This window comes from Saccopteryx bilineata, chromosome 3, assembly GCF_036850765.1.
Source record: "Saccopteryx bilineata isolate mSacBil1 chromosome 3, mSacBil1_pri_phased_curated, whole genome shotgun sequence".
Taxonomy (NCBI): domain Eukaryota; kingdom Metazoa; phylum Chordata; class Mammalia; order Chiroptera; family Emballonuridae; genus Saccopteryx; species Saccopteryx bilineata.
In genome coordinates, this window is record NC_089492.1 from 314,721,338 (window position 1) to 314,746,452 (window position 25,115).

The 25,115-nt window shown below is 43.3% G+C and overlaps 1 protein-coding gene and 3 pseudogenes across 4 annotated transcripts in view; 1 reads left to right on the forward strand and 3 right to left on the reverse strand.

The window, feature by feature from the left end:
- The window catches only part of LOC136332314 (zinc finger protein 234-like), a 171,288-nt gene that overhangs the window by 78,576 nt on the left and 67,597 nt on the right, over positions 1–25,115 (reverse strand). Inside the window, exons 1-4 of one of the 4 annotated variants that reach the window (XM_066271876.1) lie at positions 17,675–17,855; positions 17,040–17,108; positions 12,880–12,963; positions 7,192–7,318 (exon numbers count right to left, since the gene is read on the reverse strand). The exons of 2 other annotated variants lie outside the window; for them this stretch is intronic. In XM_066271876.1, the coding sequence (XP_066127973.1) occupies positions 7,192–7,318; positions 12,880–12,894 (142 nt within the window). In that variant the 5' untranslated portion in view covers positions 12,895–12,963; positions 17,040–17,108; positions 17,675–17,855. Of the gene's footprint in view, positions 1–7,191; positions 7,319–12,879; positions 12,964–17,039; positions 17,109–17,668; positions 17,856–25,115 lie in introns of those variants that run through there. One more of the 4 variants, XM_066271877.1, reaches the window with a different exon arrangement.
- Positions 18,411–19,668, forward strand: LOC136332319 (WW domain-containing oxidoreductase pseudogene; annotated as a pseudogene).
- On the reverse strand, positions 21,351–22,749 carry LOC136328876 (60 kDa heat shock protein, mitochondrial pseudogene; annotated as a pseudogene).
- LOC136328878 (60 kDa heat shock protein, mitochondrial pseudogene) lies at positions 22,806–23,798 on the reverse strand (annotated as a pseudogene).

Consider the following 25,115-nt stretch of genomic DNA (forward strand, 5'->3'; position numbering starts at 1 on the left):
AAGCTATTCTTCAGTAGGTGAATAGATAAGTAAACTGTGGTTTATTCACACAATGGAATATTATTCAGTGCTAAAGAAATGATCACCCTGGCCAGTTGGCTCAGTGGTAGAGTGTCGGACTGGCGTGCAGGAGTCCCGGGTTTGATTCCAGCCAGGACACACAGGAGAAGTGCCCATTTGCTTCTCCACCCCTCCCCCTCTCCTTCCTCTCTGTCTCTCTCTTCCCCTCCCGCAGCCAAGGCTCCATTGGAGCAAAGTTGGCCCAGGCACTGAGGATGGCTCTGTGGCCTCTGCCTCAGGTGCTAGAATGGCTCTGGTTGCAACAGAGCAACGCCACAGATGGGCGGAGCATCCCCCCCTGGTGGGCATGCTGGGTGGATCCTGGTTGGGCGCACGCAGGAGTCTGTCTGACTGCCTCCCCGTTTCCAACTTCAGAAAAAATACAAAAAAAAGAAAAGAAATGATCTATGAAACCATGAAGACATATGAAGGGAAGGTAAATGCATATTACTAAATAAAAGAAGTAGTCTGAAGACTACAGATTGTATGTGGATTCTAACTATAGGGCATTCTGGAAAAGGCAGAAGTATGGAAACAATAACAATTTCAATGCTTGCCAGGGGATGGGGGAGGAAAGGATGAATAGGTGGAGCATGGAAGATTTTTTAAAAAGATTTTATTTACTTTACAGAGAGAGGAGAGAGAGGTTGGGGAGGGGGGCAAGAAGTATCAACTCAGTTGCTTCACTTTAGTTGTCCACTGGTTGTCGTATGTGTTTTGACCTGGCAAGGCCAGGGTTTTGAACCCACAACCTCAGCATTCCAGGTTGATGCTCTATCCCCTGTGCCACCACAGGCTCTGCAAGCACAGGAGATTTTTAGGGCAGTGAAAATACTCTATGTGATACTATAATGGTGGATGTGTCATTATACATTTGTCCAAATCCATGAAATGTGTAACACCAAGAGTGAACCCTAATGTAAAGTACAGCCTCTGGGAGGTAATGGTGTGTCAGTGTGGACTGTGGCGAAGGTCGGTAACCTAAGAGTCTGTCGGAATATGGGAGCAGGGGATGTTTGCGATACCTTATACCTTCCTCTCATTTTGGCTGTGAATCAAAAACTGTTCTAAAAAATAAAGTGTTTTATTTTTAAAACAATATACTTCTGAAAATTTTTTTACAAAGGAAAAACTCCCTAACCTCCTTGTAGGAATAGTCAATTAAAAGCTCCTATATTTATATGATAAATAACCTCTATATAATCCTGCCCTGGGTCATTTTATGGCAAAATTACTTCGATGTTGGGGTGACTGGAATGGTTAGAGGACTGGCAGGTTTAGGAGTGAGCATCTAATCACATACTGACTAAGACACAGTGTAAAAAAGCAAACAGGGAAACGCTAGCTCCCGCTGGCAAGTTCCCTTCGTGAGGACAAAAGGGAAGTCAAGTCGAACAGATAAAGTACATTTCAGATCTCTAGGAAGGAAAAATGAAAAGGTGGAAGGTAATACTTGACAAAGGAGGCAGAACTGGGGAGAAGGAAAAGATGAAGTCACAGCATCAACTCAGGAAATCAACCCTAGGACGAGAGTTAGTTCCTGCCAGGCTCTCTTCCCACACAGACACACGGATGGCTCCTCCGTCTTTTAAGTCTCGACTCAACGTCAGCCCACCAAGGCCTCTTCATCACCTTGTGTAAAATAGGAAATCTCGTGCTCACTCAGTTCACCTCTGGCAAGTTCCATGCTCCCTGTTGATGTTCTAAACCTCACTTATTCCCACATGACACACTTCCAGTGGTCGGCAAGATCATTAATCAGCAGAGCCAAATACCAACAGTACAACGACTGAAATTTCTTTTGAGAGTCAAATTTTTTGAACTTAAACTATATAGGTAGGTACACTGTTATTAACTTAGTTAGGGTACTCCTAAACTGGCCTTTGCTAAAAGCATCCTCAATCTGACTGAGCCACATGTGGCTTGCGGGCCGGCCGTGGTTTGCAAATCACTGCTAGGCCAATTGTTGTTCAGTGATATCTTTCTCTCAAATGCAGCGTCAAAGGGGGATGCATTTACACCTGTACACCAAACACTTCACGCTTCTCTGCTCCATAACTACTGCTCAGAACTGTGCCCAGAATATGGTGAGGACACAGCAAATGGATGCTGAATGAATAAATAAACCCCACCAAAAAGTGCTGCTTTTGGTCAAACCAAAGGACACAAGGGGACATACACCAAGTATGATGCTAATGAGAACATCAAAGGTGGCAAAATTCCTTGGAGTGAAAAGCAAGAGAATCTCTTGTTGGTTCCTTCTGAAGCTTTTGGACTGTCTCTTTGAAAACAGTTTGGAAAAAATGTGGCTGTACATAAAAATCCTATTACAACAGTTTTTCAAATTAAAAACTCCATCCCTCTAGTGAGCTGTGAAATAAACTAAAAATTTGTAATAGGCATTTAGAAAAAAGAACCAAAATATAAAGAACCAGAGCATCATCACCAACAAGGGGTCAGTGTATGAAACGTTTATAAAAGTCATACATATTATTCTTTAGTGTGAGACATTGCTCTGCTTACAATAAAAGTGTTGCTTACTATGGCTTATAAAAAACCAAAAAACCAAAACTGAAAACTTTGGTTCTAGAAGTTACCCAGTCTTTAATTAAAGAAATTATTAGAAGGGAAAGATAAATTCCACGAGTGAAAGCTTGGAAAAATATTACTTTGTGAGTATGTACTTCATAATGTAGTTTATGATTGTATTTATTTTATTTTTTAAACATTTATTAATTTTAGAGAGAGAGAAAAACATCTATCTGTTCCTGTATGTGCCCTGACCAGGGATCAAACCCATATCCATGGTTTCTGGGACAATGCTGTAACCAACCAAGCTATCAGGGCAGGGCTTATGATATTTAATAAATTGACCACTAAAAATTGTGTGAGGCCCTGGCCGGTTGGCTCAGTGGTAGAGCGTCGGCCTGGCGTGCAGGAGTCCTGGGTTCGATTCCCGGCCAGGGCTCACAGGAGAAGCGCCCATCTGCTTCTCCACCCCTCCCCCTCTCCTTTCTCTCTGGCTCTTTCTTCCCCTCCTGCAGCCAAGGCTCCATTGGAGCAAAGTTGGCCCAGGCGCTGAGGATGGCTCTATGGCCTCTGCCTCAGGCGCTAGAATGACTCTGGTTGCAACAAAGCAATGCCCCTGATGGGCAGAACATCGCCCCCTGGTGGGCATGTCAGGTGGATCCCAGTCGGGCGCGTGTGGGAGTCTGTCTGACTCCATTTCCAACTTCAGAAATACAAAAAAAAAATAGTTGTGTGAGGGGATCAAGAAGTCTAAGATTGTGTCAATTCTGTGCAGGAATTTTCCCAATTCCTTCCAGGTTAGAATGTTCACTAGTTGAAAAACATCAAGTCTTTAAAAAAATCATGGGAAACTGTATGAAATCTATACTCTTCAACATCTGTTAAATGGCTAAATTTTTTTTTTAAAAAAAGCACAGCAGACTTTTGAATGAGAGATGTAGGCAACATTCAACTGTGTGTCTCATGTAACTCTCATCTTAAATTATCCCCTTCAAGAACATGAAGGGAACATGGGAGCAGTAACATGGACAGGCAATTTGAAAGAGGTGAATGAGGTCTTGGCTGGTGGCTCAGCGGATAGAGTGTTGGTCTGGTGTGTGTATGTCCGGGTTTGATTCCTAGTCAGGCCACGCAGAAGAGACCATCTGCTTCTCCACCCCTACCTCACCCCCTTCTCTCCACTTCCCCTTTCACAGCCAGGGGTTCGATTGAGTGTGGTCCCAGATGCTGAGGATAGCTTGGTTGGCCTGAGTGTGTCAGCCTCAGGAACTAAAAATAGCTTGGTACTTGAGCATCAGCCACAGGTGGGGTTACCAGGTGGATCCTGGTTGGGTGCATGCGGGAGTCAGCCTATCTTTCCTCATCTCACCTAAAAATATAATAAAATAGCCCTGGCCAGTTGGCTCAGTGATAGAGTGTCGGCCTGGTATATGGATGTCCTGGGTTTGATTCCCAGTTAGGCCACACAGGAGAAATGACCATCTGCTTCTCCTCCCCTACCCCCCCTTTTTTCTCTCGCTCTTCTCCTCCCACAGCCATAGCTCAATTGGTTGGAGTGCATCGGCCCTGGATGCTGAGGATAGCTCTGTGGAGCCTTTGCCTCAGACACTAAAAATAGTTTGGTTGCGAGCATGGCTACAGATGGGCAGAGCACTGGCCCCAGATGGGGGTTGCCGGGTGGAACCCTGGTACGTGTGGGAGTCTTTCTCTCTATCTCCCCTTGTCTCAACTTGCAAAAGAAGAAAACAAAAAGTAATAAATAGTAAAATAAAAAAATAAAAAAAGAAAGGTGAACAAGCTGCAAATGGCATATCTTCAAGGGGAAAGCAGCTTGCAACTTAGTTATTGTCTGACACTGCAGGAAACAAACCTTTTTTTCCCTTGTGTTAAGAGCTGAGAATCAGACTTCAGAATACTCATTCCAAAAGTATTCTTCCCTAAAACAAATATGCTCCCCTATGGAAGGCTCCAAAAGCACAGGCCAAACGTGTTCTTCAGTGTGGTCACAACTACAATGCTTACAGGTGTCCCTGGAATGTCTGACAAGTGCCCACACACAAACACACATTCATGTGAAGGGCACCCAGGAGAGTAAATGAAACATATAGTAACCAAACAGGCATTTGTCAGGAGACAACAAATGTTCTCAAACATCCTTCATTCACTCTGGTTTGCACATGACCTACAGCTGTCTCCATGAGCTATGGAGACAAGGTCCCCAGCCCATGAACACATTCACGACCCCCACAGATATTTACAGACACCTGCTATATACCGGACTACTCTAGCACTGAGGATAGAGCAATAAATAAAACAGCCAAAATTTCTCACTCAGGAGGATTACACTCCAGCACAGAGAGAGGTGACAGGCGGGTAAACAAACATATGAGCCACAATAAACAGCAGAACAGGGAAAGCACAGCAAGGATGTGCTTCACACAGGGTGGTCAGAGGCGGCCTTTCTTGTGAAATTAAAACTAAGCAGAGTCTGGAATGAAGTAAGGCGGGAACAGGAAGGTTTTAGGTGGAAGAGCATGTCCGGCAGAGACAGGAGAGCAAGCAGGTTCTGAGGCAGAAGTACCTGTAAATGGCAGGATAAATGTCCCCCAAAGAATCCATGTTCTAATTTTTATGGAACCTAGGTGGTGTTAGGTTATATGGCAAAAGGTGATTAAGGTTGATAATCAGCTGACCTTAAAATCAAAGACAATCCTCTATTGTCCAGAGGGCACTATGCTAACAAAAGGATCCTTCCAAGTGGAAGAGGGAAACGTAACTACAGAAGAGCGGGCAGAGAGGAGCACTGTTGCTGGTTGAGAAGATGGAGGAAGAGGCCACAGTTAAGAAAGGTAGGGAATCTCGCTTGACCGGTGGTGGTTCAAGAGGTTAGAGCGTCGACTTGGAACGCTGAAGTCCCAGGTTCAAAACTCAGAGGTCACCGGCTTGAGTATGGGCTCGCCAGCTTGAGCATGAGGCTACTGGCTGAAGCCCAAGGTCGCTGGCTTGAGCAAGGGGTCACTGGCTCAGCTGGAGCCCCCCGGTCAAGGCACATATGAGAAAGCAATCAATGAACAGCTAAATTGACACAACTATAAGCTGATGATTCTCATCTCTCTCCCTTCTGGTCTCTCTCTCTGGAGAAGAAAAAGAAAGAAAGAAAAAAGAAAAGAAAAGTGGGAAATCTCCAGAAGTCTAAAAGGTAAAAGACTGTCCCCGGAGACCATAAATAAATAAAACTGTGTGAACAGCTTGATTTACACCCAGAAGAACCACATTACACTTCTGACCTACGGAACTGTAAGATAGCCAGTGTGTTGTTTTAGGCCATGATGATTGTGGGAATTTGTCACAGCAGCAACAGGCAATTGTGTTGCTGGCAGGTCTGAGAATCAGCAGGAAGAACAATGTGGCCACAAGAGATGGAGCAAGACGGAGAGACCAGGAGGGGCCGTCAGAGGGAGTGGGGATGCGAGCCGGCCGCAGAGGGTCCAGGAGCCACTGGAACAGGTTCAAGAGAATCAAGAAGCCATAGGATGCTAAGAGGAATGTCAGTCTGACTTTATTTCCTAAGGCTCAGAAACCACAGGAAGCAGGGCAACCAGTACGAAGGCAGCTGAAATAATTCAAGAGTTTTGGTGATCTGGACCAGATGACAGCAAAAGGGGTGGAGAAGAAGTACGATACATGGGAGACGATCTAACAAGAACTCCCATCTGCTCAGTGCTTTCCTCATCCCCCTTCTCTTTGGGTTGCTGTCATCATCCAAAGCCTTTTTTCCTTTTCTTAGTGGACTGTGTCATGTTTGAAAGCATGACACCCTGGGAACATGCCAAGTCATGTACTTCAAATGAACACACTAGAGGTACAATTTATTGGAAATTTAGATTCCTATTGCATACTGATCAATTAATCAAAATGAGTTTTTTGACTGTTTTAAAAACATGACCTAGGCCTGGCTGGATAGCTCAGTTGGTTAGAGCATCATCCTGAAGCACAGAGGTTGCTGGTTCAATCCCCGGTCAGGGCACATATAGAAACAGATCAACGTTTTCTCTCTCCCTTCCTCTCTCTAAAAAAAATTTAAAAAAATCAATAAAAAATTTTTAAAAAATGACGTATTTAAAGAAATACCAATATCTCAAGACCCAGAGAGATATGTATAAAACCCGATTTCGAACTAATGCCTATTTTTATTAAAGCTTCTCCCACTGGTCCACACATTACTCACACAACTGGCAAGTGTTTTTGCTACAATGTATTCCATTGTCCCTAACAAACTGATATTTCCCCCTTACTTTACTGCATTAGAAAGTGCTCAGTGTCAACCCAATAAATACAATTTTTAAAAAATAAGGTGGTGAATACACAGTGCAATGTACAGATGAAGTATTATAGAATTGTACACCTGAAACCTATATAATTTTATTGACCAATGTTACCCCAATAAATTCAATTTTTAAAATATCAAAATAAGAAGTCTGATACAAAAGTCAGGTCCATGAATGCAGGCAACCATTTTAAGACCCACAAAGCCTTGAACGCCTGAGGACATAAGCCAATGCTGTGGGCTGACATTCAGTTAGAGACGGCGCTGGTGCTCACCCACGGAGACCAGGTTCCTGAAGTTCTCCAGCATCACATCTCGGTGCAGCGTCCTCTGGGACGGGGCCAGCAGCCCCAGCTCCTCCTCCGAGAAGACCACGGCCACGTCCTTGAAGGTCACCGCCTCCTGCAACAGCCAACACAGGCAACCTCAATCTTACAATCAATGGCACTTCCAAGTGGACGGCACTGAGAATGCAGAGGATGGGTGGGAAGTGGTTTCAGATTCTGAGTGACTCAGGTCCACATGTAGACCTCTCGGCCTTTCTCCTCCTCCAGTGCCACATCGATTCTCCTCAGCCTCAGCAGAAGTGTGGCAGTGACAACTGTCCTCATATTTTTATTTTGTGCACTTATTGAGTCTACTTACAAGTAACCTCCAAGAACCCGAAATATGCACCCCACACTACACATGGTCAACTTTTCGGTGAATACTGCCACTTAGCCCCAGAGTGTTCAGTAATTTCATCAAAATACATTTGGTAGCGCCTGCCTTCGTCCTCTCTCACACATGACTTCTGACGCTACCACTTTTCTTATGTGGGTCGTCCTGTGTAACCTCAAGGCACACACATCTCTTTTTTTATTAAAAAAAATTTTTTTTTGTTGATTTTACAGAGGGAGGACAAGATATATCGACTCATAGTTGCTTCACTTCAGTTTCTCATTGCTTATTTGTTGTATGTGCCTTGACTGGGCAAGCCCCAGATTTCAAACTAGCAACCTCAGCATCCCAGGTCGACACTCTCTCCACTGCACCACCACAGGCCAGGCACATCTCTTATTTGAAGCATTTAGTGTCGTGCATCGGAGCCACCATGCCTCAGTGCAAATCCCACAGGTCTCTACCTCACAAACTGTGTGACCTTGGACAAGTTTGCTTACAGGCCTGAGTTGCCTCTCTGATGATGGTCCTTACCAAGACTGGGCTCTTTAAAAAATTAAACAAGGAAATATCTACAGCATGTGGGGTAGTGCAGACTAAGTGCCTAATAAACATTTGCTATTATTCTTATTTCTTCACTTCATTATCAATACATAAGTATTTTACCTCATTTCATGGCTGTACATTATTCTAAGAAACTGAAGAAGTATATTTACCTGTCCTAAATAATGAATATTTAATTTTACATATTTTTTGTATTATAACCCATCCTAAAAATCTACACTTTATGTAGATTTTACTTTTCTGATTATTTAAATAACTGTAAGTGAAAAGTAAAATGTCAAAAATAGGCATGTATAAGCCCTGGCCCGGTGGACCAGTGGATAGTGTGCTGTCCTGGCATGCCAAGGTGGTGGGTTCAACCCAGCAGTCAGGACACGTATGAGAAGCAACCAGTGAGAGCACAGCTAAATGGCACAACTAAGTGGAACGACGAGTTGGTGCTCTTACCTCTCTCCTTTCCTTCCTCTCTTTCCCCTCCCCCTTCTTTCTCACATTAATGGAAAAATAAAAAATAAAAAAAGCAAGCATGTTTAAAATTATGATCAGACAATGGCAGATTTTTCTCCCTATTTTTTTCCTATTTCCTTAATATTTCAAGAGAATACAAGTACCCTGATTCTCTATTCTCAATACCAGTTTTTCTTTTTTCTGCGAGAAAGAGACAAACAGAATTAGACAGGAAGGGAGAGATGAGAAGCATCAACTCATAGTTGTGGCACCTTAGTTGTTCATTGATTGCTTCTCATATGTGCCTTGACTGAGGGGCTCCAGCTGAGCCAGAGACCTATTGCTCAAGACAGCGACCTTGGGCTTCAAGCCAGTGACTTTGGACAAGGTCCAAGGGCTTAAGCCAATGACCATGGGGTCATGTCTATGGTCCCATGCTCAAGCCAGCAACCTCAAGGTTTTTTGTTTTGTTTTGTTTTTTTAGAGAGGGATAGACAGGGACAGACAGACAGGAATGGAGAGATGAGAAGCATCAATCATTAGTTTTTCGTTGCACGTTGCGACACCTTAGTTGTTCACTGATTGCTTTCTCATATGTGCCTTGACTGTGGGCCTTCAGCAGACCGAGTAATCCCTTGCTTGAGCCAGTGACCTTGGGTCCAAGCTAGCGAGCTTTGCTCAAACCATATGAGCCCATGCTCTAGCTGGCAACCTCGGGGTCTTGAACCTGGGTCCTCTGCATCCCAGTCCGACGCTCTATCCACTGCACCACCGCCTGGTCAGGCCAACCTCGGGGTCTCGAATCTAGGTCCTCAGTGTCCCAGGCCGATGTTCTATCCACTGTGCCACCACCTGGTCAGGCTATACCAGTGTTTTTCAACCACTGGTCTGTGAAAGTTAACTACCCTGATGTTGTATGAAATTATAGACTCAATGATTATAGACTCTATATTCTATCATCTTCATACAACATTGAGTGGTTCTTTTTAATGTTTATTTTATTGATTTTAGGGAGAGGAAGGGAGAAAGAGAGAGAGGAACATTGATCCTGTATGTGCCCTGACTGAGGACGGAAGTGGCACCCTCTATTCTTCATGACAATACTCTAACCAACTCGGCTATCCGGCCAGGGCTGGGTGGTTACCTCTTCTGCAGACTGGCAACTGGTCCACAGACTGGTGGTTGAAAACCACTGCTCTATACAATGGCCAAGACCAGGTTATAAATTTTTTCATGGTTTTGGTAATCTAATTTGGGAAAACAATTCCTTTTAGTATTTACACTTACTTGATTATAAGTGTATATCTTCACCTTTTCAAATGTTTATTAATCATCTCTCCTTCTCCTTTTGAACAAGCCTGTTCGTGTCCTCTGTTCACCTTCCATTGGATTTTTTCTTTAATCCTATGCGTTAGATTTCTATTTTGGATTTTGGCATTCGTGTGGTAAATGTTTTTACTCCCGGTTATTATTTTTATGGTAATTTTATTTTTCTGGTAACATCGCATAAAGTGTCTTTGACCACGGAGGAATTTCATGGTTTTATACAACTGTGGTAGCTGCCATCTTTGTGTGTCAGGAGCACTGAACATCTCCAGGCACCCGAGGAGGTGCTCGGACAGGAAGAGACACACCCCAACAAGGGGCTTAGGGAGCAGCAATGCCACCTGTGGAAATTGTCACGTAAATGGGATCTCCAGACACCAATGCTACAGAGCACAGCTCCTGAAACACACTCTTTCTTCCTTCTTGTCAATCTCTCCTGCCTAACCTTCCTGGCCCTTGATCTCCTGTGGGAATCTAAGTAGGTTCATCACATTTCATCTGTTTACGATGAAGACTAGACTCAAATGTCCTCATTCAGCTGCTGTGAGGAATAAATGCAGGCACACAATGCAAGTTACTGACAAATCTCCTAGTATCTCTGAACATTTTAAATTAAGGTTGCTTATTACTTTAGTCAAACTGGTTATTACATGAGAAAAAAAAAAGACCACTAAATTAAACAAAACACAGGCCTGACCTGGGCAAGGGGAAGATGGACTGCAGGTCTTCCTATGAAAATCTCTGATAACGCTCCACCTGTGAGGAGCAGCACCGAGAGCCTGCTGGGACAGGCTTATATCTGGATATTCTATTTAGAAAGGTCGACCTGACCCATACCAAATTTTATACAATACAAAATATTAGCAGATTGTTTCCAGAATTGATTTTGGAAGAAGATTTTTATATAAGAGAGCTATCACTGCAGCGCTGCTTAAAACAATAAAATTCCTCACAGGGACATAAAGTACACCATAGGAAATACAGTTAAGAGTATTGTAATAACTGCGTGTGGTGCCAGGTGGGTGCTAGAAGTAATGAGGGGATCACTTTGTCAGCTACATGTCTAACCACTATGCCATATACCTGAAATTAATATGCTACTGAATGTCAACTGTGATTGAAAAATAAAAATAAATTTTAAAAGAATAGTAAAATTGGCCTTGGATGGTTGGCTCAGTGGCAGAGCCCGGTGTGTGGAAGTCCCGGGTTCGATTCCCGGCCAGGGCACACATCTGTTTCTCCACCCTTCCCCCTCTCCTTTCTCTCTATCTCTCTCTTCCCCTCTGCTTCTCCACCCTTCCCCTTCTCCTTTCTCTCTATCTCTCTCTTCCCCTCCTGCAGCCAGCCAAGGCTCCATGGGAGCAAAGTTGGCCCAGGTGATGAGGATGGCTCAATGGTCATCACCTCAGGCACTAGAATGACTCTGGTTGCAGCTGAGCAACAGCCTAGCTGGGCACAGCATCGCCCCCTGGTGGGCATGCCAGGTGGATCCCAGTTGGGTGCATGCCGGAGTCTGTCTCTCTGCCTCCCTGCTTCTCACTTTGGAAAAAATCCAAAAAAAAAAAAAAAAAAAAAGAATAGTAAAATTCTGCCTGAGCAGGCGGTGGTGCAGTGGATGGAGTGTTGGACTGAAATGCAAAGGACATGGGTTCGAAACCCCAAGGTCACCAGCTTGAGCACAGAATCACCAGCTTGAGTGTGGGATCATGGACATGAGCACAAGGTCTCTGGCTTGAGTCAAAGGTCACTGGCTTGAGCAAGGGGTCACTTGCTCCGCTCTAGCCACCCAGTCAAGGCACATACAAGAAAGCAATCAATGAACTAAGGTGCTGCAACAAAAAATTGATGCTTCTCATCTCTCTCCCTTCCTGTCTGTCTGTCCCTCTCTCTGACTCACTCTGTCCAAAAAAAACCCCCCCAAAAACCCCTAAAATTCCTAAACTGTCTAAATGTCTATGAGCAGTTAAGTAGTTAAAAATGAAAAGGTACATCAATACAATGGGAATGTGACATAACCTTAAAAAATAAACATTATATAACGTTAGAAGGAAAAAGTAACAATTTAAAACTAGACGTATATCATGAATACAAATACAACTATGAAAGCACATGAGGGAATGAGTATTAGAAAATAAAAACACAGCCCTGGCCAGTTGGCTCAATGGTAGAGCATCGGCCCAGTGTGTTAATGCCCGGGGTTCAATTCCCAGTCAGGCACACAGGAGAAGCAACCAACTGCTTCTCTATTCTCCCCCCTCCCCTTTCTCTCTCTCTATCTCTCTCTCTCTTCCCCTTCTACAGTCATTGCTTGATTGATTTGAGTGTGTTGGCCCTGCCCACTGAGGATGGCTCCACTGAGCTTCCGCCACCAGTGCTAAAAAAACAGCTTGGTTGTGAGCATGTTCCCAGAGGGGCAGAACATCGGCCCCAGACAGGGATTGCCGGGTGGGGGTCCCGGTCAGGGTACATGTGCGAGTCTGTCTCTGTCTCCACTCCACTTACTTGGAAAATAAGAAAAAAGAAAAAAAAAAAGAAAAACACCTGGTCAAGTAGCTCAGTTGGTTAGAATATCATCCTGATACACCGAGGTTGGGGCTTCGATCCCTGGTCAGGGCACATTTAAGAATCAACCAATGAATACATAAATAAGTGGAACAACAAATCAATGTTTTTTTCTCTCTTTCTCAAATCAATCAATAAATTTTTTAAAAAGGAAAAAAGAAAAATAGCTAATTTGCCAGCAGGGAAACAAAATGGAAGAATTGTTCATTTCTAGTAATTTTTCTGCTCCATAAAATAAATAATCATAAGATAAAACAACAACAAAAATGCAAAGTAAACACAAAACCCTAGAGCACAACAGGCCCTGAGATACACGTCGATCTCCTTGAGCTGTCCCAAGAAAATCCTATAACAACCGGTAATGAGGCGGAATTTTAAAAGTGAAAAAGGCATGTCCTACTCACCTTGAGTTTGGTCATTTTTCCTCCTACTTGTGCAGAGTCCTGGGTGATACAATCTCACGGAGGCAGGACTGTGCCTGGTGGCGCCTGCAAAGGTGGAAAGAAGAGACATGACAGGGTGGCCTGGCGGCTGCTGACCCGCACAGACAGGCATTGTGAGTTAGCACGTGAATGTTCACAGCAGCGTTATTCATTATAACCTAAAACTGGGAACTGAAATGTTGACCTACGTGTGAATAAACAGAAAAACTGTAGTATATCCATGCAGTGAAATACTGTTCCCTAATTAAAAGGAATGAAGTACAGCCTGGCGTGTGGTGGTGCAGTGGATAAAGTGTTGACCTGGCACGCTGAGGTCGCTGGTTCGAAAGCCGGGCTTGCCCAGTCAACACACACATGAGAAGCAACTACTGCCTTTGAGTTGATGCTTCGCATTCCTCACCAAGCTTCTCTCTCTCCTCTCTCTAATCAATAAAATTTTTTAAAATCTTAAAAAAAGGTAATAAATTACTGATTATGGTAGAACATGGATAAACCTTGTAAACATCATGGGAAATGAAAGCTAGTCACAAAAGACTACATATTGTGTGATCATGTGATTCTATTTATAGGCAATACCCAGAATAAGTCAGTGGTTGCCTCAGTATCTAGGAAGAGAATGGGACCTAGTTAACTGCAACTGGGCATGAGGAATCTAACTGGGGAAATGAAAATGTGCTCTATTCTGCAAAGTTACTAAAAATCATTAATTGCTACACCTGAAATGGGTATAAACAGAAAAACTGTAGTATATCCATGCAGTGAAATATTATTCCCTAATTATTATGAATTATTATGAAATATTATTCCCTGACTTCTACGATATGTATAATATACCACAAGTTAATAACAATAAATATTTGTTAATCTATACACCAGTTAAATTAGTAAAATGAATTTATGGATTGTTAGTCTATACCAGTGGTTCTCAAACCTTTTGAAGTCGGGGCGCATTTAAAATCCTACAAATAATTGTAGGTGCACTATATACAAATTTCTGAGAAATATGTTATAATAATTAAGTAAAATATTAAAGAAAAAATATAAAGTCCAAGCATGTTTTAATGGTAATTAAACAAATAAATGACAAAATTAAATTTATTCTGACATTAAAAAATATTTTTATGTTACATTTTTTGAGTTATGCTTTTTAGAATTCATAAAAAAGAGGGGTTAAAAAATAAAAAAACGACAAAAAAGTTATCTTTTTATATATATAGATACATTCTTAGTAAGATTTAGTAAATTTGGCAGGTCCCAGCATGAATGTGTTAAGTTTTTTCATACTTGTGTTTATGAGAAACATGAGCCTGATGTGTCCTAGCGATTCCTTCAATGTTTGGGCATATATTTGAAAGGCAAGCTCTCATTTCTTCATCAATACATTGAAGAATTCTTCTCTTTTTACTTTTAATTGTGTTGAGTGCAGAAAACCCCCACCATACATATCATCTTAACTTTACACCAAATAAAGGACAGAAGAAACTTGCCTCCAGTCTTTCCAGGGAACATGGGGTAGTGTAAACAATCCAGCACCACAGCTTAACAGCCTGTTGCAACCTAATCAGGAAAGTGAGGTAGGGGGATGGGCAGACTGTCAGCTTACAGCCAATTCCCCACACCTCTGTCCCCCAAAAATCTAAACTCCAAAAACCCTGTTGGTTTTTTGGTCCCCAACAGGCACATATTTCTCTGGAATACCATAGGGCGCACCTGGAAATCTTCTAGGGTGTATACTTTGAGAACCACTGGTCTATACTGATATATTTAAATGAATGAATAAATAAGTGAGGGGGAAGGGAAAGTTTGTCTTTTTTTTTTTTTTTTTTTTTTTTACAGAGACAGAGTCAGAGAGAGGGATAGATAGGGACAGACAGACAGGAATGGAGAGATGAGAAGCATCAATCATTAGTTTTTCACTGCATGTTGCAACACCTTAGCTGTTCATTGAGTGCTTTCTCATATACGCCTTGACTGCAGGCCTTCAGCAGACCAAGTAACCCCTTGCTCGAGCCAGCGACCTTGGGTCCAAGCCAGTGAGCTTTTGCTCCAACCAGATGAGCCTGCGCTCAAGTTGGAGACCTCGGGGTCTTGAACCTGGGTCTTCTGCATCCCAGTCTGACGCTCTATCCACTGCGCCAGCTCCTGGTCAGGCGGGAAAGCTTGTCTTTACAGTAGAATGCCCACTAATAAATGTATCACCCCATAAATAAACTCTATTAATTTTAGGGGAAAAAAACCAGTAACTTTACAATGGATAAATCTGATAGACATCACCTCAATTTAGTGAACAAAGTTGAGTTCACCAACATAGGGACAAGCCAACATCCTTGGATTCCTATTACACTGTAATGACAAGGACCCCTCATCACTTCTGTGGAATCCCTGCCAGCAAGGCAAGATCTGAACCTAAACATGATTGTATCAAACAAACCCCAAACAAAGGACTGTCTCCTAAATAACTTAACTGTGTACTCTTAGAAAGCATCAAGAACAAAAAAGATACAGGCTGTGGAATTGTTCCGTATGAAAGAACGCTAAAGAAGTATGATAAAAATTTATAAAATGTTGATAAACAAATGTGCAATTTAAGACAATGCATAAAATTGGACTTTGAAACTGGAGGGAAAACCAACTATACTGTGAGTCTGTGTTGCCTACAGGGTTGTGGATTATATAACAGTATGTTATCTGTTTTCTAGCATCATCTAATACAGGGGTCTCAAACTCGTGGCCTGTGGGCCGCATGCGGCCCGCCGAACAATGTTGTACTGATTTTTTTTTGTTTTCAACTGCAGTGAGAAAAGTGTTGCGTAACAGTTGCCTTTTGTAGACCTGGTGCGGCCGCCCAACGGCTGTGATCTTGCTCTGTGGCCCACATGCTGAGTTGAGTTTGAGACCCCTGAATAGGTCACTGTTTTCCAACCACCCATCTGTGGACTGATCCGCCAGAAATTCTGTGCAGTCCTTGAAAGAGTTAACCACTCTGCTGGTGTAAGAAGGTTCTAGACCCAATGCTCTTAGTGGAATTCACATATACTCAGGATGATTTCTGCCTTAGCGGTCCCTGAAATAATTATATTTTCATCAGCCCCTAAGCCTGTAAAAAGGTTAAAAACCACTGTAATAGGTAACACTATTAACCACCACTAGTAATAACTTATTATTAAAATATATCGAAGTTCATTAGTTTATTTGGTCTTGGCAGTGTTTGAAAATTCCCATAGTTAAAACACACATGTGGAAAAGCACTAAGAAAGGTATAATAAAGATTTGTAAAATAATTATAATATACAAATATATACAAAAAATACTAAACACTTGCTATATTTATATCCCAGATGAATGGGTAATTAAAAATGTTTTTTTCCTCTCGTATTTCTATAATTTCTGGATGCTTCAAAATGATAGGCTTCTATAAGAATAAGAAATATTTTTTGAAACAAAATATGTAGTTGACAATGTTTTAAAATTTTCCATTGATTTGAGACAGAGGAAGTAAGAGAGAGAATCATCACCTTGTTCCACTTAGTTGTTCCACTTAGTTGTGCACTCATGGCTCACTTCCATGCACCCTGACGGGATCCCTGACCTCGGTGGGCAAAGAGGGTGCTCTGTCCACTGAGCACCCAGTCAGGGCAGATAATGTTTTTAAAACCTCACAGAAAAGTCCAAGCCCATTATTAGCCTTGCTTTTAAGGTCGCCCACAATCAAGTCCTAACCACCTGGCCTGATTCTAGCTAGTTCCTATGACTTAAGGAGACTATATCAAAAGAGAGAGAGAGAGAGAGAGAGAGAGAGAGAGAGAGAGAGAATATATCCAAGAAACACTGAACTCAAGCCCTGGATGGACTTCCTATATTCCTATTTCAGTTCAACCTCTTATTAGGTGGGTGACAACTTACTCTTCCTGGCACACAATCTCACTTTATAGAATAGGGGGGATAGCAGCATGTATTCATAGAGCCACGGTGTGGCATAACGTATTTATTTGTATAAAACCCTTATCAAAAATAGCAGTTAAAGATTGACTATCATCAAGACCATGCCTGATTACACATCCTACACTTTCTCCGATTGATGTAAACATGGTTGTAAAAGGAACATGAAAAGTCCCACTCACGTGGAGCTTTGTTGTCAGTAGCCGGGGAGTCACCCTCTTTACCTCGGTGCAGTCCTTTTTGAGGTTAGGCTGGGGAAAGAAGAATTCTATGAAATGTCATGATCGTGACGCCGAACTCGAGAAAAGTTAAAGCTTCCCCTCTCTCCATGTAATCGGGAAGCAACCCTAACCTTCCAGGGGGGGGGGGGGGGGGGGTGCAGAAGAGGGCCGGGACTAAACAGTCGCGCAGGGATGACAAGGTTATCAGGAAGAAGAGGCAGGATCACTGCAGCTGGAGTTCTGACCCAAACCCAGGGACCTGACAGCCCCTCGGGAAATTAACACTAAGGAGGGATCACCATTCACCAAGTGTCAAGAATTATTTTAAGATTTATATTTGTATAGTCTTTTCAATTCCCAAAACAACAGTTCTATTAGGAAGGTCCTAATATCCCCATTTTAAAGAACAGCAACTGGAGGCACGGGGAGATGAACTCTCCAGCGCCGGGAGGAAGAAGCGCGCGAGGAAGGCGCAGGGCGGCGGGCTGGGCGAGCAGGGAGCGCCGGGACCTCGCAGACCAGGTGCTAAGCGACCCGCGCCCGTCCACACCGCGACGCTTTAGCAAAGCGCCGCAAACTCATATAGGCACCGAGACCTCGCCCTTCGATACCAGCGTCCTCCGCGGAGGCTTCCCCTAAATCGACCGCCGGGTCATTGCGGGGCTAAGCATAGATGCAGAAAGTTCCGCTGCGCCGGCGAAACACGGTTTCGGGTGTACCACCACACGGAAAATACTGGAGCAGCCTCACTCTGCGCGAATAGAAGCGACTGCGACCTCACGGAGCTTCTGGACTACATTTCCCATAATTCAGCGGATCCGTCTTCCTGAGCGGAAGTGCACGCGATTATGCGAGGCGAGTGTACTACTCGTCCTAGAATTCCGCAGGAAAGACGTTTACGTGTAGGCTCACCCTTTAGTGTTGTGACTACAGGAATCTCCTTGACTACACTTCCCAAAACAATCTCACTTTATAGAATAGGGAAAAAGCAGCATTTGTTTATAGAGCCATGGTGAGGCAGTAGCCAGGGAGTAGCCGGAGCGGAGGGAATCCCACCGACTGCCCGGGTAGTAACATGAGTTCCTTCACTGAGAATCGGTGTTAACTTTCCCTAAATTCTCCAGGAAAATATGACTAAGACACAAGACTTCCTGAAGTCGCAAGGCGTCCAAACATGACGGGACTACTGTTGAAAAGGGAACAAGTCGGGAGATACGGTCTTCCAGATATTAGCGGAGGTTGGAAGCGCGGCTCCTGTTGAAGGGAATGAGTTTCCGGGCGCGCGACCTGCGCGGGCGTCTGGGAGGGCGATGACCCAGCGCCTCTGTCGCCATGGCAACCCTGCGCTGCTCGGGCCTGTGGGACAGGGAGGGCTAGGAGCAGCTGCTGCTGGGCTGGGGGCAGAGGACCGCGGCGGACGGCCGGGTTACTATGCCAATCACACTGAGGACTTCTGAAGACTCGATGGGAGCATCCAAAAGCTGGAGGGAAAAATAAACAAACAAAAAACCGAATAGCAGGAGACTTGCCACATGGATGAGAACAAGAAACAGAGGAAAACGAACAAGTGTATTTTGTCGATCATGTAAATAAAAGAACTACCTGTTTGCACCCAAGACTGGCATTTACTGTGGATGATAATCCTACAAAGCCAGTCCAGACGTTGATACGATGGTAGCACCACAGCCATGGAAATTCTCTAGGGCTGGATGTCACTGACAAAGTAGTTGTAGTTACCGGAGCTAATTTAGGAATAGGATTTGAAACCGCTAAGTCTTTTCCCTTCATGGTGCTCACATGATCGTGGCCTGTAGGAATAAGACAAGAGCCAGTAAAGCAGCATTTGCCATTTTAGGAGAATGGCATAAAGCCAAGGTGCATAGAGTGACCCTGGACCTTGCTCTGCTCCGTAGTGTATAGCATTTTGCTCAAGTGTTCAAGGCCAAGAATGTGCCTCTGTATGTGCTTGTGTGAGACACAGCGGCTTTTGCTCTGCCCTAGAGACTCACAAAAGATGGCCTGGAGACCACCTTCCAGGTGAATCCCCTGTGGCACTTCTACCTTGTCCAGCTCCTTCAGAGTGTCTTGTGCAACTTAGCCCCAGCTCCAGTCGCTGTGGTCTCCTTAGAGTCCCACAGATTTACAGATATTAATGACTTCTTGGGAAAACTAGACTTTAGCCACCTCTCTCCATCTAAAAATGACTTTGGGGGTTGGGGATGCTGGCTTAGAACCAGTCCAAACTCTGCAACATTCTCTTCTCTAATGAGCTCCATCACGGCCTCTCCCTGCATGGGGTCAGGCCCAACACAGTACATCCAGGAAACATGATGTACTGTTTTTATCAAAACTGGTGGGTGTACACACTGCTGTTTACCTTGGCCAGGCCTTCCACAAGTCCATGCAACAAGGTGCTGCCACCACTGTCTACTGTGTCGCTGCTCTTGAACTCGAAGGTCTGGGAGAGATGTATTTCAACAGCTGTTACCACTGCCAGCTGGTCCCAGAAGCTCAGAGTGAAGAGACATCCCAGGGCCTGTGGGCACTCAGTGAGAGGCTGATCCAAGGTCTCAGCAGCCAGTTCAGCTAAGTGGGAGCCCTGGCAGTGGTTGGCACACGCACATGTGCATGTGTGTCACATCCAACGTGGATCCCTTCCAACTTATCCAGAAGCCTTTCCGTGTCCCTCCGACACAGATCCACCAGAGTAAAGGAAATAAGAATAATCACAGCAGTTGGGAAAATGTTAAATATCAATGGGAACTAAGGAATTTCAGGGGTAAAGGTTAATTTACTAGAAACTAATTAAAAATAGTATAAAGCAAACTTTAAGAAAAAAATATACCTAGAATCCTTCCCTTTGAGAAAAACTAGGTTTTTTTCCTCCCATAAACATACATATAAGTATCTATCAACATATATGCTTTTAAAAATGAAGTCTCACCCTAGGCAGGTAGCTCAGTTGATAAGAGTATTGTCCTGATATGCCAAGGATGCAGATTCAATCCTCAGTCAGGGCACATACAATAATCAACCAATAACCCTGGCCAGATATCTTGGCTAGTTAGAGCATCATCCCCAAATGCAGAGGTTGCCAGTTTGGTTCCCAGTCAGGGCACATATAGGAACAGATCAGTGTTCCTGTCTCTCTGTCCCTCTTTCCCTTCCTCTCTCTCTAAAATCAATAAAATAAATAAACTCAAAAAGAATCGACTAATGAATGCATAAATAAGTAAAACAACAAATCAATGTTAAAAAAAAATGAAGTCACGTGTTCTGTATCCATTTCTGTAAACTCAATATAAGCTGGACATTTTCTACTGTCAGTCACTGAAAATCTACTTCCAAAGACCGAAAAAACTAACTCCTTCCAAAGATTGCAGTATGTTGCACTGAATGGATTGAGAACCAAAAACAAAACAACCCCTAGCATTTGGAAGCTGGTATGGCACTCGCAGCTAAGCCATGTTATTCTCCTTTGGGACATAAAAGAATCACGGAATGCCATCCTCAGATGAGATTTCTCTGAAACCATGGTAAGGTCAGACAAAACAAGGCCCTTTGATAATTTTGTTTAGACAGACAAAAACAAGTCCCCTGTGCTACTGACACAATGCCAAACACCCCTATTGGCTAAATAAGTGCTACTTTTTTATCTTTTTTTTTAAGATTTTATTTTTATTAATTTTACAGAAAGAGGAGGGTAGAGGGAGCAAGAAGTATCAACTCCTAGTTGCCTCACTTTAGTTGTTGTTTGCTTTTTGAATATGCCTTGACCAGGCAAGCCCAGGGTTTCTTTTTCTTTTTTTTTTAACTTGAAACAAAATTTTATTACACAAAGTTCTCATAATTGGATATTTCTCTACTTTGTGCACAATTATTCTTACTTTCCACAGAAAGACTGCTTCTTAACTTTTCATCATGTGATGGCAAGCACTAAAATCCTGATTTTAACAGAATAGTAGTAAAAAATGCCTCAGTGATTTAAGTTGAAAGCAGTACATTGGTACATGGCTCTTGCATTTAGTTATCAGGAATGTACAAATGTATTTTTATTCAAAAGTACAAAGTAAATTATCAGTAGGCATGGACAATGACAGCTGTAAACCATTGTATGTTGTCAGCGGAAAGCAGTCACTGATGGATGGTTATAGTGATTTTCTTACATCGGCCAGCCTTTTCTTCAGTCATTCCCTTCACTGACTTCTCTGAAGTTGTAGGTGAGGAGCACTGCCTCGAGCTTCCTCGAGCTTCCTCTCACAGTGCTCATTACTAATGATAAAGCACTATTCTGGGGCTAGGACATGCTGCCTCCCGTCCCCCCATCCCGCCCACTGCAGGCTCTTTCTCCTCCTTAGGGATTCTGTGACTACACATTCTACTGTTGTTAACAGCGAGGCCGCTCCAGCAGCATTCAATAAAGCAGTTCTTACTACCTTAGTTGGATCAGCGATTCCTTTTTCCACTATATTTACACAACCTCCAAGCATAGCATCATAGCCAACTTCTGATGAATTCTGCATAATTTTCTCAACTATCAGTGATCATCCCTCAACACCTACATTCTTAGCAATAGGCATTGCAGGAATTTTGAGTGCTTTTTAAATAATTTCTATACCAATTTTTTGATCTTCATTAGTTGGAGTTAGGGAATCCAAGGCTGGAACGCACCGAAGCAGGGCACAAGCCTCTCCCAGAACAATGCCTTCCTCAACAGCAGCTCTTGTAGCATTGAGGGCATCTGTTACTCTCTGTCTTTTCATTGACTTCAACATTGCTTGTCACACCAACCTTCAGCATAACTACTCCAACTGAGAGTTTTGCCAGACGCTGTTTTTTCTTTTCATATTCACTAGTTGTGATATCTAACTTCTCCATGATGATTTCTTTTTTTTTTTTTTTTTTTTTTTTTTTGTATTTTTCTGAAGTTGGAAACGGGGAGGCAGTCAGACAGACTCCCGCATGCGCCCGACCGGGATCCACCCGGCATGCCCACCAGGGGGCGATGCTCTGCCATCTGGGGCGTTGCTCTGTTGCAACCAGAGTCACCCTAGCACCTGAGGCAGAGGCCATAGAGCCATCCATCTCCAGCAACTGGGCCAACTTTGCTCCAATGGAGCCTTGGCTGCGGGAGGGGAAGAGAGAGACAGAGAGGAAGGAGAGGGGGAGGGGTGGAGAAGCAGATGGGCGCTTCTCCTGTGTGCCCTGGCCGGGAATCGAAGCTGGGACTCCTGCACGCCAGATCGACGCTCTACCACTGAGCCAACCGGCCAGGGTTCTCCATGATTTCTTGAATATGTTTTTCAGTTTGAGCCTTGTCACCTTTTCCTTTCAGGAGCATGGCATCATCTGCCACGACCCAGCATGGCTAATAATTCCAGGTCCTGAGTGGGAACTGCGCAGAATTAAGAAAACAGGCTTAAAGAAATAAAGGATAGGGTCACGAAGGCTCTGGAATTGCTGATGGCAAGAACAGAATGCGTTCCACAACTGCTTCTTGCTTTATTTATAGGGTAAAGTGGGCCATTAGCAAATCAATAAGATCTCTGATCACATTTCCAAGGCAATCCAAGAATTTTACCCAGTGCAGGAAACCCCCACCATACATAACATCTTAACTTCACTAAACAAAGGATAAAAGAAACTTGCCTCCAGTCTTTCCGGGAGACATGGGTGTAGGATGAGTATAAACAATCCAGCACCACAGCTTAACAGCCTTTAGCAACTTCACAGAACAAGTGAGGTCAATCTTTCTTCTCCAAACACTGTACCACCAGAAGCAACAGCCGTGTCTTTAAGCTAATTCTTTCTATTGCCACCAAAACCTGGAGCTTTGACTGCTACAACTAGAAGACCAACTTTTAGCCTATTCAAAACAAGTGTACTTCGAGCTTCTCCATCAACATGTTCAGCAATTATGACCAACGGCTTACGGTGTGAGCATTGGCAGTTTCAAGAGCAGGTACAATGGACTGAACACTAGAAATTTTATTTTTACTCAATAGAACATAGGAATCTTGGAATTCACATTTTCGACCTTTTGCAGTATTAATAAAGTATGGAGAAATAGAACCTCGATCAAACTTCATGTCCCCAATAATTTCTAATTCATCATTCAGTGTTTTTCCATCCTGTAATGACGTCCTTTCTTCCAATCTTTTTCATCGCATCAGAAATGATGTTGCCAATTTCTTTATCTCCATTTGCAGAAATTGTAGCAACCTGAGCTATTTCTTCAGGGGTTGTCACAGGTTTAGACTGCTTCTTAAATTCAGAAATTACAGCATCAACAGCTAACATCACACCTCTTCTGATTTCCACTGGATTAGCACCTTTACTGATCTTTTCAAAGCCCTCCTTAGCAGTAGAGCGTGCCAGTACAGTAGCAGTGGTGGTACCGTCTCCAGTATTATTGGCAACATCTTACACAAGTTTAGCGCCAATATTTTTATATTTATCTTTGAAGTCAATGGACTTTGCAATGGTCACATCATCTTTTGTTACTTTGGGACTTCCCCAGCTCTGTTCAATAATCACTGTTTTTCCCTTTGACCCCATAGTAACGGCCACAGCATCAGCTAAAAGGTCTACACCTGGAAGCATTAAGGCTTGGGCATCTACACCAAATTTTACATCTGTGCCATAAGCCCGAGTGAGGTGAGGAGCCAGTGCCCTGGACACTGGCCTAATCTGGAGAAGGATTCGGTGTAATCGAAGCATTTCTGTGGGGCACTGGCTGGGCATGCAAGTGGCGAGAATGGCTGATGGCAGCGAGTGAGGACCAAGCCCAGGGTTTCAAACCAGTGACATCAACGTTCCAGGTCAATGTTCTATCCACTGCACCACCACCTTTTAGAGCTTCATTCTTGCTTTTATCTGCCTTCCTAAAAGTTAAATTTATTGCATGACTCAATATTAGAGTTTTGCAATTGTTCCTTCTTTCTGACAGCATCTAATCTGGAGTGAACCCTGCTTTCTCAGACCTTCTCCCAAACCAGACATCAAGGATCCAGTCATTGGAAAAAAGCTTAATTATTTCCCCTCTCAGTACACAGTCACATTGCTTCACAGCCATATATCCCTTTGGGAAACAGCATGCATTTTTGTAGTATGGAAAGTTCCACCCTTAAGACAACGTGGCCTTCCCTTCATCCAGGGGAATCTGGGTTTGTAAACTGGTTATGTCTTAGAACTGATTTGGGGGCTGGAACTCTGCTTTTGGTGATTCAAGTTAGGCTTTCGTGCATTTGACCTAGAGTTTTACCACCTATATAGATAAAAAAAAAATTCAGTAGACTTTCCATCTCTTTATTTACTAGGGGTTCCAAGGTCAACAGGAAAGGTAAAAAAGCCAATGCATAATGACTTCAAGCTTTCAGGTCATTGTGGTTGAGCTGGAATTTAAGGCCATGAACCCATCTTTCTCATTCCCACTTTCTCCAACATAGTTACAAGCAACCAGAAAGTCCCATTATATCCTTTACTTTGACTAACATGTTCTAAAGTAACATCTCATGGTAACCTAGAACCTGGCTGGCCTTCAATGGTTACTTCACCAGGAGTATCAAATGTGGCATTTTGGATATTTTTGTCATACTAATGATGACCAATGCTCTATTTTCCATGGGAAACAAGTCATTAGTGCCTTTAAATCTAGTGAGATTAGAGAACCAATTCCAGAAAACAAATCAATTCAGAAAACTCATCCTTAACATTCTGTTCCTCTAGAACTACTCTCGGAAAAAGAAAATATTTGTTGGTAAGGATTCAACCAAAGAAACGGAATCATCAGGGGAGAGGACATTAGATTTATCACAAGACCCTGGCTTACAAGACTGTGGGGCTAGCTTGGCAGGTTGACGTCCCTAGGCAGGCCATCGGGAAGGGTGGGCGGGTGGAGTGATGTTGTCTTCCAGGGAAGTTTCAGCTCTGCCCTTATGGACTTTGAACTGATTCAATCAGCCAACCCAGATTACCTATTACTCCTTTCTCAATAAGTTGATTATGTACTTCAATCACGTCTATAAAATACCTTCA